Source organism: Salvia splendens, chromosome 3, assembly GCF_004379255.2.
Source record: "Salvia splendens isolate huo1 chromosome 3, SspV2, whole genome shotgun sequence".
Taxonomy (NCBI): Eukaryota; Viridiplantae; Streptophyta; class Magnoliopsida; order Lamiales; family Lamiaceae; genus Salvia; species Salvia splendens.
Genome location: NC_056034.1, coordinates 17,306,375 through 17,323,545, shown reverse-complemented (window position 1 = coordinate 17,323,545; position 17,171 = coordinate 17,306,375). Strand labels below are relative to the sequence as shown.

Sequence of the window (17,171 nt, the reverse complement as noted above, 5' to 3'; positions counted from 1 at the left end):
GGCAACAAAGTTTGATTCAATTATTATCATTTCATATATTCTGTCTGAACATCTCATCTATTTTGTTTCTCGGAGGGGAATTAGTAATCACTCAAGTTAAAGAACAGTTTAAGTTCCAAAATTTGAAATCCTATACGGAAAACTGAAATCTGTTGTTTTCCTCAATTGCTTGGCGATAATTTGCTGCCCTAGTGAATGCGCCTTCAACCGCAAATCCAAAAGTATAGAAGCTCATCGGTAGTGTGAGGCTAGAATGTAGAGCATGAGCGCCAATGATGCGGTTACAAGCAATTCCTGAATGACCATAAACCAGTGATCTATAATTTTCTCAAGCACAAGCATAAGTTATCATCTGTAGTGTAGGTAACGGTAATTATCTTCGGGCAAAAGCATACTTGGATTCGAACATGACTATCCTAACTACACGCATTAGCTCCAAGGATCTAATGCATCAGCTATATCCAAGCAAAAACATATGCAGATGATACCAGCCTCACTGGGACTTGAAATTATTGTAAGCCAGCATGACATGAATGAGAGTAAATAGATAAAGGCCAAAGCAAATTATCAACGCTGAGTCTATTGGATCGGTCAAATGACAAATTCCTCACATGCATTTGATCATAGGTCGACTGCTTTCTAAAGCCACTTTCAAGTTCAGAATAGAAAATCCATATCCCGCACAATGAATTGAAGATGTGTTCTGATATAGTGCATTTTAAAACACGGGAGTACGGAACTAAGTCTAAGTGTCACTATATACTAGTATTAAAACACATTAAAAAGTTTTATCATGATATTTTCAGAAGTTCAAAGGAATTCAATCACAAGTACACTTATAAAGATAGGACGGGAGAGGCTATTACCTGGTTGTTGTACAAGAAAACAGGTACAAAGCCAGCTGCATATTCGATCACATTCAAAACACCAGTGTAGCCCTGCATATTAATAATAGAGATGTCATACAGTAAACTACACCACGTGAATACAGTTAAAATTTTACTCTGCAACCCACTTAAACAGCATAATACACTATCATAACTTGGATCATTCCACTTACCAGAGAGGCAAAAGCTAAACAGCCAAAAACCAGTGAAAGAGATCGAAGCAGCCTTTTGACCATTCTCAACACCCTCCTTTCATCCCCACCACCTTCTTCCTGCATTAAAAACAAGTGTAGAGAGATCACTTATTGAAACTAATACTAACATTTCCAATTAGAAAATTAGCATTAAAAACTGGAAAATCTTTCGTGAAGAAAATGCAATTAAACATTGAAAAGAATCACCAATTTCTCATCATAACTTAAGCTAAATGTCGGAGATGCAGGAGGTTCAACTGCTTTTAACTTCTCAAATATCCGATATACAAAAACAAATGCTAAAAATTGGAAAGGTTTTTATTCAGCATATCTCTCTTAAATATCCATGTTGTCTGCAAAATGAACAAGACAGGTGCTCTATGTTATTCACACTTTACAAAGGAACAGAAATATCCATGACATTTCCTATGCATGAGTATGGACCTATATATTGCACATCAGTACTGAAACTTACAGTGCAGATTTTTATTAATCCAATGCCTCTACAAGCTTAGATGGCAGATGTTAAGCGTTCTTATAAAACAGCCATATTTTTGTTAGCCCAGGAGCCAATGTCTCTACAAGCTTAGATGACAATTCTGCAGAAAAGTTATAAGCAAAATGAGATGCCTGAGTTGTTTCATAATAATGCTTATACGCTGACAACTAGATTCTGTCAGATTGTTACTACTCACGATATAATTTTGAGTTATAACTTGATTGAGCTTAACACCTTCATATCTGGAGCAGTGCCCAAGTCATAATTATTGAGTCATTGACCACAGTTCCGACTTCCCTACATAATAGTATATCTTCAAATAGTATCTTAAGCATGCTAGGATTTATTAAGACTTGAAATTGCATCTCTAAAAATGACAACCAGCATCTTTCTCATTAATCTACTTTTAGTAGAATACTTACCCCCCCCCCCCCCCCCCCCAAAAAAAAAACAATGACAACACTAAGGGGAAATGTGAGTTGAAATAATTTTGTACTTACAAAGACAGTTGAGATTGCCATGTTGATTTGAATATCTTTGGCCTCAGATTTGGTAAACCAGAATAATGTACAGCATAAGATCTTCACCACAGAGGCAGAGGTATAAGACAGGAGTATCAAGAGTAGCACAAAACTGATTAATTCAATGGCATGAAATGCAAATAGATGATCTACAGAAATCTGGACACAGGTTTCAGGCATCCATCATAGACATGTGGACTGACATGAAGTTTCAAATAATTGAAATTTGATCAGATGACCAATGTGCTACTGATCATCAGTAGCACGTAGGTCATCGAGTAGCTGCTGCTCATAAGGATAATGAAGATTTAGCAACAGCAATGAACTAACTTCATGGAAGCATAACAACATTAATTCCCATAAGTATTGTCTGGCAAGTAATGGAAATAGATACCTTGGTCCCCATGGAATGACTGGCAGCTTATCATTCGAAACCTGCGGGTCAAATGAATAGAAGAAATAGGATAACATAAAGATGCATTTTCATAGGACCAATACTACATATTTCAGTGAGATGGACTAAATCAAGGGTACATGCTATTTTCACAAGATGATAAAGATATTAAACAACAAATGTCTACCACCATTACCATAAACACACTTAATGATAGATTACCTTATTGTTATCAGGCACAATTGAAGCACATTTGTCTTGTAAGTTAGTCACTCGGATCAAAACAAAGATCACTCTTTTGAAATGGATAAAGAGTGATTTTTTATGAAAATTTGAAGAAAAGAGTAGGAGAATCTTCGTTATTGTGTCAGTTAATCAGAAAGAAAGATAATGCATTATCATGGCAGTCAAACTCAAAAACAATGAGAAACATTGTTGGCGGAATGAAGCTTGATGTAAGAAATCAAACTATAAATTAATCAGAAAACAGTAACCATCAACATAATTCTTAAAAATTTAAGAGGAAACTTGAGTGTAATCTGTAATTTTCACAATCTCTAGGCTTTCTTGGATTGCTCCACATTTTAAATCCAATGGAAGGGAAGAATCATTACTTCAGCAGTTCACTTATAAAACTTTTGTGCTTCTTACGATATAGTAGTTAGAAAATACAATCTTCAGTTATTGACCAAAGCAATTAAGCCCTTAAATCCTTTAAACCAGTACATTCAACTCAATGACGAAACTCATAGCTTTTACTGAGGCGCAGAATTCTCGCTCGTGCACATAGCAAAGTGACGGGAAGCTATCGAGAATCATTTTCAGAAATAACAGTAAAATCTCAGAAAATAAAAACTACTACTGCTACAAATCACCTCATATGGGTTTACATCGCTGCTTGAACCAGAACTTCCGGCGGCAGAAAATGCCGCGCAGATCAATCTTTTGCCGCTCCATTGCTGCAATGTGGAAAACCTGAAGAATCAAAGACCGCGAATTTCATATTGAAAAGTAGAAGAAATAAGAAGAAAAGGAAAATGAACCAGAAAAATTAAATAACAGGGTTTTTTCTTCTTTTGTACTAGACAAGAGATATCATTCCTCGTTTGTACTAGAGTTTTTTTTTGTTCCGGGTTTAGGAGAGACGCATGACCCTCATGCGTCTCATTTTAATGAGACACATGACGATTATGCGTCTTTTATAGAGACGCATGAGGGTCATGCGTCTCTCTTTTTTTCCGTTTTATTTTAACGACGCATGAGGGTCATGCGTCTTAGGGAGAGACGCATCTCCCTCATGCGTCTTTTATATTTTTAAAATTTCACAGACGACGCATGAACGTCATGCGTCTTAGGAAGAGACGCATGAGGCTCATGCGTCTCCAATTTCGAATTAAAGCAGCAACGAAGGCAGTAGCCTCCTCATTCACGCAAACAGAAAGAGAGACGACGAACTCGGTGATTTTTCCTTTGTGATTCGGTGAAGAAGACGATTTCCACTCGTGTTTCGGTAAGTTTCGTTCAATCCTTCAACCTTCCTTCCTTAATTGTTGTTAATTTGCATAGTTTGTTTAGATTTCCCCTAATGTTTGTAAATTAGTGTTTATAACAAATAGCTCCATTTTGGTCGATTTTTTTGTTGTTTAGTTAATTGTAATGGATTTTAGTGGGTAAATTCATTGTATTGTATATTATTGGTATGTTTGAGATGATTGGTGTTGTGATTTTGGTTGTAATTTGGTTAAAATAAGTGAAGACTAATCAGAACAAAAAAATAAGATTAGGTGTGTACAAGTGAATTATCAGGCCTTCTAAAAACTGTTCTATAACCTAACACATTGCACTTGCAACCCTCTATCACTTGTTGTTCTCTTGTTATATTATGTTATTTGTACATGTCATTGTGAGTTTGTAATTGTTGTTTTGTGAATATGTACTTAGATTAGATGGAGACTTCAAGTTCTAGCGGACATTTATTATATGGACCCGAAGACCCGTGCGTCTTAAATATGCAAAAAAATCACATTTCAAATAAAACTCATGAAAGAGGGAACAACCCAAGTATTTAAAGTCCGAAGGACTGAAAGTAAGACTTGGGACGTCGAAATTCATGAGAATGTTAGATATTGGATTGAACCGTCTAAATACACTCCGTCGTCGTATAAGTAGCAACTGTTATCCTAAATAGAAGTTACAATTACTGATGGCGAAACTTGGATGATTTGTTGGAGATTGCAATATTTTTTGGTGATTTTAGTGTATGGTTAAGTTACATCAGCATGCTCTTGTACATTCTCTTGAGTATTCAATCCAACATCAGCAGCATCTGCAACATCTGTTTGCTCATTCATACCGCAATCAATGCTCAAAGGTTCAAACCTCGTAGATGATCCAACACCATGATCAACAATTGGTGGAATGAAGGCATTTCGAACAGACGAATACTCAACAAATAATTCAATATGTCGAGTAGAATTTAGAGCCGCATTGAACATATAAAACACACTTTCATCACTGTCAACCCCAGTACATACATAACTCGTACCGGTACCCAAGAAACAATGCCTCCAAGATATTTCGATGAAGTGTTGGTTTTAATCTATTCTTATCTTAGCACATATCATTGCAATTAATTCAGATAATGAAACACATGAATCCAATACGATGGAAGCTCTCGCACGAGGAGGATCATAACAAATGCCCACTTGAGGAAGTTGATATATTCTACCACCCCAATATAAACTCACGAATACTTGCATGATTTCTGCAAAAATATATATATACAAACCAACAACAATTAAAGACAATTTTTTTCAATAAACCCTAATTTAGTAAGTTTACAATAAATTTATCAAAAACCCTAATAATATGCAAATAAACAACAAATAAGGGAGCAATGTTGAAAGATTGAAGGAAACTTACCGAAATATGAAGGGAATCGCCACGAAATCGCCAAGAAATCGCCAAGTTTTGTCTTCCTCTCCTTCTCTCGCGGATTCTGCCTATTCTGCCTGGGGCACTGATTTAAGCAAGTTATAGACGCATGAGCCTCATGCGTCTCTCCCTAAGACGCATGACGCTCATGCGTCATCCGTGAAATTTAAAAAATATAAAAGATGCATGAGGGAGATGCATCTCTTCCTAAGACGCATGACCCTCATGCGTCGTTAAAAAAAAACGAAAAAAAGAGAGACGCATGACCCTCATGCGTCTTTATGAAAGACGCATAATCGTCATGCGTCTTTATGAAAGACGCATAATCGTCATGCGTCTCATTAAAAGGAGACGCATGAGGGCCATGCGTCTCTCCCAAATCCGGAACAAAAAAAAAGTCCAGTACAAACGAGGAATGATAACTCTATTCTAGAACAAAAATAGAAACCATCACCTAAGAAATGTAGAGGGAAGAGGAAGCGAACATGATTTCAATATATGATTAGCGGGCAGAAATTTAGGGGGTGTTGGGTACAGGGCCATTGATTTCAGTGGAAACAACAACGATTAATAGATCATGAATTATCTGGTTGGGGTTTTGGCAGTGATGAATGCATATATATTTCTGCAATTGTACACCAGAAAACATTAAGTTCGCGTGGCCTAATGGATAAGGCGCTCGCCTCCGGAGCGGGAGATTGTGGGTTCGAGTCCCGTCGTGAACGGATTTCGTTTTCTAGAAAATATTTCCTTTTTTGTTCAACACCTTATATGGCGTTGTGAGTCGTCGAGATGGCGTTTTAATCTTTCAATAATGTATAGAATTTTCATTATGTATTAGGTTTTTATTTTAATACTCTAGAAAATAAGAAATGAATGTAATATTATTATTATGCATTGGAATCAATAATAACGTTATGAATGTCATGAAAATGAGTAATCATATAATGTGAATATGATCAGCGAATTGGCGAGAGAGAGTTGTAGGAAATTCTCAAGTTGAAGTGAACACCTATACAGTTTTCAGCAACAATGCATTGTTCATCATAATCATTACACATGAGTAAATCAGAGTGATTTCAAATCGTCAGATTTCCCAAAATTTCCTCAGATCTTCATACCCCGCATTACCAATTCACAGGACTATGATGTCGAGTACGTGGAGATTAGGGTTTATTTGTTGGATATTAACTATTGGAATTGATGGAGCTTTAGGATCTCAGAATTCAGAAGAAGCATACGTCACGCTTCTCTACGGTGATGAATTCCTGCTCGGCATCCGAGTTTTGGGGAAGTCGATTCGGGACTCGGGTTCCACAAAAGATATGGTTGCGTTGGTCTCTGACGGAGTTTCCGATTATACTAAACAGCTGCTTCAGGTGTTTGCTTCTAAGCTAGATTATGCGATTCGTTTTTCTGGATGACTTGGAGGAAGGTTTATGTGTTCTGTATGATCGAGTTTTTTTCTTTCAGTTCATAATTGCCTAACTGTCTTTAGTTTGATTATGGTGGATTCGAATTTGATCATCATCAGCTTGGTTCAAACATGAACTTTCTTTCTTTCCCGTTTAACAAAAAGAAGAATATTTATATTGAGTCTCTACTGCATTGGGGATTATATCAAGTTTCTTGTTTTAGTGCTGAGATAATTCTGTGGAGACTGCAGGAAGAGGGGCAGACAGCTCCGTACTCGGTCATTATGTCTGATAATTATATGTGGCGAAGAGCATGATTGGGACGACGGCTTTTGTTATTTTCTGAGCGTGTCCTGCATTTTGTTGAGATGATGGCTACCTAGCATGATGTTGACGAACGAATATTGTTCTGTAACCTTTCCTTACTCTGGATAATCTCATGTGTGATTATTTTTCAATCATGCAGGCTGATGGTTGGATGGTGAAAACAATTAGTTTACTGGAAAATCCCAATCAAATACGCCCAACGAGGTTTTGGGGTGTCTATACGAAGCTTAAAATATTTGACATGACTGATTACAAAAAAGGTGATGTTTCTATCTAGCAAGATTGAGTTGAAATACAGTTTGTTGGTGCGGAAATCTGATGCAGTTGTTGTTCATCCTGTACATTTTTCTTTTTACATCTTGGCAGTGGTGTATCTTGATGCTGACACAATTGTAGTGAAGAACATTGAAGATCTTTTCAAGTGTCAAAAGTTTTGTGCCAACTTAAAGCATTCAGAAAGGTTGAATTCTGGAGTGATGGTGGTTGAACCATCAGAAAAAGTATTCAAGGACATGTCCAGCAAAATAAATACAATGTATTCTTACACTGGAGGTATGAGTCGATTATTTTACATGCTTATATGATTTGCTCGTACTGTTTTCTGAAGAAGGGGGGTCCTTCCTAGTTTGTTCTTGTTAGGTTGATCTTTTAGTCTTCCCCATTATTCAAATGGAACATCATATGGCAGGTTATGATTGCAGGTTATTTTTGTCCATCCATATGAAAGATGTTGAACATAACCATATACTCCAGAATCCAGTTGGATTACTCTATTAATTAAGAACTTAAGATGACACCTTCTCCGTGTTTGGTTTGAGGGTAATGTTTAACTTTGATATTTCCTGCTAATCTTTCTCATCTTTTACTGTGCAGGTGACCAAGGATTTCCGAACTCATATTTCCCGGACTTTGCCAATGCACGCCTTTTTGACCCTCAGGCGTCTCTGGAGGAATTGAAGTCTAGTCCCATACGTAAAATGGAGAGACTTTCTACTATATACAACGCAGATGTTGGTCTTTACATGCTTGCTAACCAGGTATCATTCTTTACCTCTAATATGATTCGTCTTATGTTTCATTGCTTCTATGTAGCTAACCATATGCTTATCACCGGAAAAGTATGATTCTTTACCTCTCTCTCTCTCTCTCTCTTGTTTTTTAAATGTCTAAAACAGGGTTTAGTAACTTATAAATATTATAACTGCTTATAACACTACCTGCTGTTTGAGCCCTTTCTTGAGGAGGGGCGACTACCTCTAAGTCATAGATCTTGCCTGCTTTCTTAAGCATCTTTACGTGTGTTTAAGTATTATTTTTCCATTTTCTCTTTGGGACTTCCTTACGAACGGATGTCCCCTGTGTTAAAGGGGAAGGCCGCGGGTACATTCCCCATTGTTGTCCCCTTCCCCCAACTCAAAGAAAGTATGACTTCTCTGTTTTCTGATGGGTGGATTGAGAGTTTATCCCATGTTTATATATTTCTGCAGATGCTATAAAATTGTAAAAAGAGGCTTAATGTGAAGATGGCTAGTTATTTAAAAGCAATGATTCTGCAGTATCTATATATATTACAATCCCTTACGTCCTTTGGATTTGTGTCTATTATACATAAAGAAAATGCAAGTTGGTGGTCATAATCTTTTTAAGTTTTTGATGATGGATAGAAGATAGAGGTTATTTTGCGTAAGCAAATTTTTATTTGTTCTTTGTGACAGTTTTGAATTCCATATATTGTTAGATATAGTTTTGGACATTTGCAATCCGAGGACAGTTAACTATGCATATTTGGACAAGAAGTGCTGAGGGGACACTACAAGTGTATACCTGAGGAATAGAATAATCTATGAATTTCTTTAATTAAGAGCAGTTATATATGAATGCATGCATGGTTGGGTTGAAGATGTTTTTTCGCACTAATTGTAGATATTAAACCCAGCTAGCTCCACTAAATCAGAGCGGGGCAATGTTAAGGCAGAAATAAAAAAATGTTGGTCTGGTTTCCTTGTCCTTCTTTCTTTCTTTTTGTATTGTTCAACCACTACATTTCTTTTATGATGGCAAAATCAGTATATATATATTTTCTGGAGTTGCTACATGTTTATACCAGAGAAGACAAAATGTGGAACATATAGTTAGGCTGGATTATGTTTTTCAATTAAAAGAACATGGCTTATGTAGAAGGAATGCTCTGTTGAAGAATGCTTCATAAGTTTTGTGAAGACTATGATAGTTTTCATATTTTAACACGTGCTCCTCTTTCCAGTGGATGGTTGATGAGAAAGAACTCCGTGTTATTCATTACACACTTGGACCTCTTAAACCTTGGGACTGGTGGACTCATTGGCTTGTTAAACCTGTTGATGTCTGGCAGGTACTGATTATGTTTCCAATTCTGTACATCATAAACGGTCCTATATGCTTTTAGTGCTGGCTGTCCTTGATGTTATATCTGCTCTCTTAGTAATCAGTGACGAAATATTTTTTGTTGATAATACAGAATACTCGAATAGAGCTTGAAGAAACTCTTCCAGGAACTGGAGGGGGTCAAAATCCAAATGAAGATCTTTTAGTCAAATTTCTTATTCTGCTTCCACTTGCGTTCTTTGTTTTCTGTTATTGTCACTCATCCTTACAGGTTAGCAACTGTGGTTTTTCCTTTGTACGTATCTTCTTTATCAGATTCACTAGGGCTGACATTTTAAGTTTGTAACTGTACTGCAGACACGACCACTGATTGATCATATCAGACACCTATATTATAACTTCAGATCTGGAGGAGTACTTGGTTACCCTTCTGTAACTACCTCCCCCATCAGCTCAAACCAACAGGTATGCTGTGCTCACCACCTGTTTTAGTAAATAATAATTGCTGGTGAATGAAATGTTTATTGATCATATTTCCCCTTCAAACATAGTTGACACTTTGACATTCATATTCTCCTTTATACAAATAAAATACATGGAGGAATACTTATAGAACTCATTAATCATTATACATTTAGCCATATGATCAAGCTGCCGGTCATGTGTTTCAGTTTAGATCTAATTCCGGTGTATGCTTTTAAGCATGGTATTCAGCCCTATAACTTCGAATGATCCGATATATTTACTATGATAATGTATGGAAACACAGTTTCCAAACGCAGCTCTGGGCAAACTTCCTACTTTTCTGGGTGCAATATCGGTGGTTGTTTGCTTTATGGCCACTCTAGTTTCCCTTGCACTTTCATTTTCAATTGTGCCTCGACAAGTTATGCCATGGACTGGTTTGCTCCTTGTGTATGAATGGACATTCACAGTGTTCTTCTTATTGTTCGGAAGCTATCTTTACATAATCCATCAATGGGGAATATATGTGGCCCATCAATCATCTTTCCTCTCACATCCCGAATCTTCAGAATATGATTCTGGAAAAGGTATATTTTACTTTAGGAATATTTCATAGTCGATCATGTTTGCGTCTTGCATCTTCGGATCATAAAAATTTATTGATGTTTGTTTCTTAAAAGGTCATGTGCGACAATTGTCACCTTGCAATGTTGCTACTTGGTATTATGGGTTAGGGATGGCATCTTTTGCCCTGGCAATTCCTCTGTTACCTTGTTTCCTTGGAATTACTGCTCTATTTTTGAGGTATTATATAGTCTCCCCTCGCACCTTCTAATATCTTTGCAATAGATCAAGATATTTTCACTATGCTAGCCAAATAAGGTGTGGAGGAAAAAAATCTCCTTTCACCTTATCTCAAACTAGTGATTGTTTGGGTTATTATGTTTACAATAAATGGAAGGGCAAAATGACAGGCGATAATCTTTCATCTCACAATATTGAAAAAAATGAGTATATTTTTTGGAATTTATTGATAAAAAATACTCCCTCCGTCCCACAAGAATATGCACTCTTTCCTTTTTAGTCCGTCCCACAAGAATATGCATTTTCCAATTTTAGAAATTCTTTCCTCTCTAAGAGGTGGGACCCATTCTCCACTAACACCACTTTAATTACTTTTCCTCTCTACCTCTCTCTTACTTTACTAATTTTGCATTAAAACTCATGCCGAACCCAAAGTGCATATTCTTTGGGGACGGAGGGAGTATAGATCAATGTGTATACTTGGGGATGGACTATCGAGGGATCAGTCAGAGTAGTTGTAAGGTACATTAGTAAAGATGGTTGAAACAGTTTTTTTTTTCGTTTTGGTTAGTTGATAATTTAATAAAAGTGGTAAGTGGGATATTGCCTTAGGCTATATACACCTTAAAGCTTATAGAAAGATATGCATAACCAGTTCATATTCTGCGGAAATGTTGATTGAATGGACACTCTCGATCCTACCTGATCCTGATGCCATGAACTGTAGTTTAAGGAAGTACACAAACTTGCTTTGTTTCCTTCTAGTCACAAGAATAATTGGGTTGCACCAATTGAGTTATTGTCAAAAGATGCAATTAATTAGTAGTAATATATGAACAACTCAACTAGGAGTAGTGGACAATTTGAGACTGAAGCTACTTGCCAAATGCCAAGTGATTTTGTAATACAGGTTAGGTTTGATGGTAGCAGTAGGCATTGTGTTGGCATCGGTTATGACATGTGCTTCACAACACCTTTCAATGAGAGCATTTCTGAGAGGCATTGAAGACAGGGGGAGGGGGAATCACCCCGGACCACCCTCTATTTTTGTTCCATCTGCTAGTCTGCACTGCACCACTAATTTTGTTCTAAGCTAATTAGCTAGTCTCTTCTTCATCTCTTTTTTTGTAGTTACGAGTTTTATTCTTTGTAATTTATGGCTAAAACATTCTTTCACTTTCATTTTGCACCACCTAATTAATTATTGAAATTTTTATGTGTTTTGCAGTTTTTGGTTTGTGGATTACTATATATGATTTTGTTTTGTCACCTTACTCACTACCTGTTGTATACTCCCTCCATCCCATAAAAATATGGGCAATTGATATGGTACAAGAATTAAAATAAATTTGGTAAAATAAGAGAGATGAGAAGGGTAGTTAAGTAGTGTTATAAGATAGTGGGACTCATATTATTAAGAGTGTTTAATGGTAGTATAAATTGTAAATAAGTTGATGTATATAGGTAATAAATTGAGATAATTTTTCAAAAATAAAGTATACATATTTTTTGGGACGAACGAAAATGAAAAGTGCATATATTTTTATTGGATAGAGGGACATGATTTTGTTTTGTCACCCACACCCCTAGACCGCGTCGGTTCCCTTCAAGCTCAGTTGGGATTTTTTTCATTTCAACTTGTATTTGTACTTTTTTATGATGTTCTTTTTTTCTTACAGATATTATACACAAAGAAATCATGTACTAGTACTTAGTAATTAAGTTATTTCAAAACTATTTCAACTTTTCTTCTAGCTATTTTTTGTGATTTTTTTTTGCAACTGTTTACACAAAATTTCATGCCAAAAAAGCCGAGGAATTGGCTAGGTCGATCAAGGATTACCCGCGGCGATAATACGAGAGAGGTTGGGAGTTTTTTGACGGAAATATCCCCAGGATTGCCCGGCACGCGCATGAGCACAAAACGGAAGGGAAGGAGGATGAGGCAGAAATTGAAGATGAATTGTCGCCGGTGGTTAGGTTGGTGTACGACGAAGTGGCGGAGTCGAGCTCGGTGGTCGTGCTTCCCGCTTGCAAGGGGGAGGGGAGGGAGATGGAGTTGCATGAGGCGTCGTGGGAGTGTGGAATGGGAGGGAATTTCAGGATCGTGCAAGCGGAGAAGAGCTGAGTGGGTGGGTGGTGCTGCCGATCACAGGGTTGAATCGGGGAGGAGTGGCGGTGAGGTTTCCCCAGGCCAAAGGGGTGCTGCCGTGGAAGCGGATGATGGCTTTTATCTAGTGGTTGGAGACGACACTGACGACTTGAATGTGGAGAGAGGCGTCAAGTTGAAGCAGTTGGGGGCGGAGAAGATGACAATTGGTTGATGACGACTAGATCATCACATTTTTTGGGGAATAACATATGATAGGAGTATTTGTATTTGTATACAATCAAACTTTAACCTAAGGCACAGCTAAAATTATTGTTTAAGCAAAAACAAATGATGATTGAAAGAAGTAATTGAACAAGATAACAAATCTTATTTGATTTACAAACAAATCCTAAGCAAAAGCTAATTTTCAACAATCTGGCCACAATCCTCAATCAAAACCGTAGAGGAGGGCGTTCCGGCATCGGAGCCAACCTTCTCCATCTTCTTGACTACGTCGTAACCATCGACAACTTCCCCAAAGACGACGTGTTTCCCATCGAGCCACGAGGTAATGGCGGTGGTGATGAAGAATTGAGAACCATTGGTGTTTTTACCAGAATTTGCCATGGACAATAGGCCTGGCTTCTTGTGCTTTAGAGTGAAATTCTCATCGGCAAACTTGGCTCCATAAATGGATTCTCCGCCAGTACCGTTGGCGCGAGTGAAGTCACCGCCTTGACACATGAAATTAGGGATGATACGATGGAACGTAGATCCTTTGAAATGCAGTGGCTTCCCGGAAGATCCTATTCCTTTCTCGCCGGTGCACAGAGCTCGGAAATTCTCCGCGGTTTTCGGAGTGGTGTCGGCAAGGAGCTCCATCACAACGCGCCCAGCTTTCGCTCTCCCGATCAATATGTCGAAGAAAACCTTTGGATTCTTCATTCTGATCTGGAAACATACATTTTACAAATGAATTGGTTGATTCAGGAATTTGAATACAGCTAATTATACGATAGCATAACAAATCATATACAGCAACACAACACATCACACATTTATGATAAAAACTAATACGATCTCGGCCGCTTCCTTCAATCAATTGCGAGGAAGATTCCAGCCAGCATTCTTCTCTAGAATGCATAGATAATGAGAGATCGTGTATGTCCGGTAGAAGATCCTCCAGGTGAAGCGACACAAATCAAGAGAGTACAAAATTTATGGACAAATTTTAATGCCGCACAATTTTTGAGCTCCATAGGCTGTCAATTTACACCCATGAAGCCTTCGATCTGTGCTTCTGTCTCTCAATTTCGAAACAAAAACAGCGTAGACTTAGCATAGAAGAAGAATTAAGGAAAATGGAAGGATGGATTTACCATAGTGTAACTGTAAGCAGCGAGAAGAATAGGAAGGAATGCTTGGATAAGTGAAGAGTAAAGTGTGTGTGATATAAATAAACGGAAGAGACGACTGCAATGAGATTGGGTTTAGGGTTTTAGAATTTCTACTTTACAAAATTGGCCTTAAGCTTTATTTTATTTTCAAATCGCCCCTTGAGTTCTTTCAAAGTGAACTATTCCGGATCATATTTTTAGTTAATTACAATTCTTTCAACCTGCCTCCTCCTTTAAACTAGCCATCTTAATTTTATGCGAATTTAAAGCTTTTTTTCTCAAACTAGACGAAAATATGGAAAATATTCTATGTTTGGGAGACTTTTTTTAACTTTCAAATATGGGAAAGACAAATACTAAAACTATAACTAATAAACTTTAACAAGTTAATCAAGATGTCACTCAAAATTCCTTCAATTGCTCAAATGGTTAAAGGTGATGGTCTTAGGTTCTTATAAATTGTGTTGGCTCAGGTTATTTTGTTAATGTTCTTCAAAAACAAATAACACAAATTCGGATAAATTATGTTCAAGATGTTATAATATCAGTGACGCGTCTTCAAAGACGTGAAATTAAAAGCAATGCATCATAATAATATTCCCGTCCTTCCCGCGGCATATAACAACTGCATTCATGAATACATATCTATACTCAAACTACTTCTTGCCGATTTCGGATACAGGTGGCAACGACATCAACCTAGCTAGCCACTGTTGACATTTCCGGTCTCCGTTGCCTCCGACAGAACGCCGGATACTGATCTTCTCGCCTGCATACTTTTGCTGGAGCGACTCGAAAGCATTCACATCCAGTTTCCCGGATACAGACTTCCCTTGCTTCCTGCGCATTTGAAGCTCTTGGAAAATATAATGCGAAAAATAAAATACAAACAGAAAATAAAAGAACAATGAAACTGAAGACTACATTGTGAATGTTTTTGTTGTATATACAATGAACAAGTCCATCACTCTTATGTAGGGTCAGCTTGTGGTCTTGTTATGGAATACAATCAATGCCCTTAATCTACTTCCAATTATTGTTTAATGTGATTTTGTCTAATTGCCTATCAATCATGTCTCTAACTGATTCTTGATTGCTAATTTAGTTTTGATAGCCTCCAATCATGCTGATATTGATTTTATTTGACACTCTCCATCAAATTGAGTATCAAGATTTTCGATACTTAACTTGCATGATCTTCAGTTTGATTAATAGTTTATACTCGTATTTAGGAGTCCTTCAATTTTTCATTGATAGTTTAGGCTCGTATCATAGAGCTTCTTCAAATCATCATTGATAGTTTAGACTCATATCAAGGAGTTCTTCAATTTTGGTTGACAGTTTTTGCTCGTGTCTTAGGAGCCTATTCCGACAGTTTTAACTCATGTCTTAGGAGCCAATTCCGACAGTCTTTGCTCTTGTCTTAGGAGCCAATTTGAGCTCAAACCATGAGCCAATTTCGTTTCTTTTTGCCGTGTCTTAGGAGCCAATTCCGACAGTTTTTGCTCTTATCTTAGGAGCCAATTTGAGCTCAAACCATGAGCCAATTTCGTTTCTTTTTGCTCGTGTCTTAGGAGCCAATTCCGACAGTTTTTGCTCTTGTCTTAGGAGCCAATTTGAGCTCAAACCATGAGCCAATTTCGTTTCTTTTTGCTCGTGTCTTAGGAGCCAATTCCGACAGTTTTTGCTCTTGTCTTAGGAGCCAATTTGACAGTTTTTACTCGTGTCGATGAGCCAATTTTAGACCATTCTCGGCCCATTCCAGCTCAAACCATGAGCCAATTTCATTTTTTTTTCTTCATTGATGGTGCTTCGTTTAACTTTCCTCCTTTCAACACCGCTTCATCAGAGACCACCAACAAACCTTTTCATTTTAGCATCTCCATCTCGGAGACTCTCAGTAGTCCGGCAGGATTTCTTCCTCTCCCATCGATTCTCTTTCTCCTTTCTTTTCTCAAAAAATCGTCTGCCAATCGTAGGCCGGTTTCCGTCGGATGTTGCTGCTGTCAGCACTTGATCAAGTTGATCTGCTCACTTGATCAACTTGAAAAGCTGAACTTGCCTCCTGCAGCACACTTGCTGGACATGAGCACTTGATCAACTCTTCGTCAGCAACCTTTGTTGCCTTGCTATTACCTGCACCGTCAGTTTTGCTTCCACCGTGATGTCTTTTTCACGGCCTCTCCTCCTTCCCGGTGACAGCCTCTCCCCCTGTGACGGATTCTACTTTAGAAGCCGTCAACGAGCTGTCTCCGGAACCTTTGGGCTTTGTTCCAACTTCATCCGCCTCATTCTCTTCTGCCGCCCTCGACCTCGATCTGGGGTGGTCTCGTTCGGTCGGATACTTCCTTTCCCCCTCGGGCGGACAGACCCCTCCTTCATTGTCCGAGGTCCGTCGCGCCTCACCGTTCCTGTTCGTCGTTCGCTGCTGTCTTGCCTTCTTCGGCAGAGACCTCTTCACCCGGCTCCAAACCGCTGGTCTGCTTCTCCTCTGTTTGTCCGGTCGGAGACTTCATCTCCCCCTCGGCCGGACAAACCGAGAACTCCTCTCTTCCGGTCGCCCACCAGCTCCACTTTCTCGCAAAATGCCCATTTGATTTCTCTCAGACCTTTCAACAAACAACTTACGCGCAAGAGTTTCTTTCTGAAAACCTCACCCAGATGCTCTCTTCCATTTCCCCCCAATTCGACCTCAGATTGGCTGCAACCACTGAAAAACTTTCTCCTTCGAATCCCTAAAATCATCCATCACCCATTTAACGCCCCTCGACATATGCAAATGGTGTTTCGCGCTCTCCGCCGCGATCGCAGCGTCGAAATGGGCGGCGAATCTGTTCTTCAGCCCCTTTTTCTGGATGTACTTGAGCTGGACGTGGGT

At 38.2% G+C, this 17,171-nt stretch overlaps 3 protein-coding genes, 1 non-coding gene and 1 pseudogene across 12 annotated transcripts; 2 read left to right on the top strand and 3 right to left on the bottom strand.

The window, feature by feature from the left end:
* LOC121793809 lies at positions 1–3,637 on the bottom strand. Of its 8 annotated transcripts, none has more exons than XR_006049168.1 (8): positions 3,371–3,637; positions 2,496–2,536; positions 2,081–2,161; positions 1,777–1,877; positions 1,557–1,680; positions 1,061–1,159; positions 867–938; positions 1–294 (listed from the first exon to the last, which is right to left on the bottom strand). XR_006049168.1 is itself a non-coding variant. In XM_042191848.1 (6 exons), exons 2-6 carry the CDS (start codon positions 2,505–2,507, stop codon positions 232–234), a joined length of 327 nt encoding a protein of 108 aa, XP_042047782.1. In that variant the 5' UTR covers positions 2,508–2,536; positions 3,371–3,631; the 3' UTR covers positions 1–231. The 8 variants fall into 8 exon arrangements, 4 of the variants coding, with proteins under 4 accessions (XP_042047782.1, XP_042047783.1, XP_042047781.1 ...); XR_006049170.1 differs by having other exon boundaries at positions 1,815–1,877; XR_006049169.1 differs by lacking the exon at positions 1,777–1,877 and having other exon boundaries at positions 1,061–1,434.
* A 2,444-nt stretch (positions 3,638–6,081) lies between these two features.
* On the top strand, positions 6,082–6,154 carry TRNAR-CCG. The gene has a single exon. It is a non-coding gene; the product is annotated as a tRNA-Arg (tRNA).
* A 198-nt stretch (positions 6,155–6,352) lies between these two features.
* On the top strand, positions 6,353–12,031 carry LOC121795295 (inositol phosphorylceramide glucuronosyltransferase 1-like). 2 transcript variants are annotated; one of them, XM_042193799.1, is made up of 10 exons: positions 6,353–6,808; positions 7,311–7,431; positions 7,538–7,723; positions 8,045–8,208; positions 9,435–9,542; positions 9,669–9,806; positions 9,893–10,000; positions 10,305–10,587; positions 10,681–10,804; positions 11,699–12,031. In XM_042193799.1, exons 1-10 carry the CDS (start codon positions 6,575–6,577, stop codon positions 11,808–11,810), a joined length of 1,578 nt encoding a protein of 525 aa, XP_042049733.1. In that variant the 5' UTR covers positions 6,353–6,574; the 3' UTR covers positions 11,811–12,031. The 2 variants fall into 2 exon arrangements, with proteins under 2 accessions (XP_042049733.1, XP_042049732.1); XM_042193798.1 differs by having other exon boundaries at positions 6,354–6,808; positions 11,715–12,031.
* A 1,192-nt stretch (positions 12,032–13,223) lies between these two features.
* LOC121795297 (peptidyl-prolyl cis-trans isomerase CYP19-3-like) lies at positions 13,224–14,364 on the bottom strand. The gene is made up of 2 exons (XM_042193800.1): positions 14,276–14,364; positions 13,224–13,847 (listed from the first exon to the last, which is right to left on the bottom strand). The coding sequence occupies exons 1-2, from the start codon at positions 14,276–14,278 to the stop codon at positions 13,317–13,319; spliced, it is 534 nt and encodes a 177-aa protein (XP_042049734.1). The 5' UTR covers positions 14,279–14,364; the 3' UTR covers positions 13,224–13,316.
* A 585-nt stretch (positions 14,365–14,949) lies between these two features.
* The window catches only part of LOC121796677, a 28,327-nt pseudogene continuing 26,105 nt past the window's right edge, over positions 14,950–17,171 (bottom strand).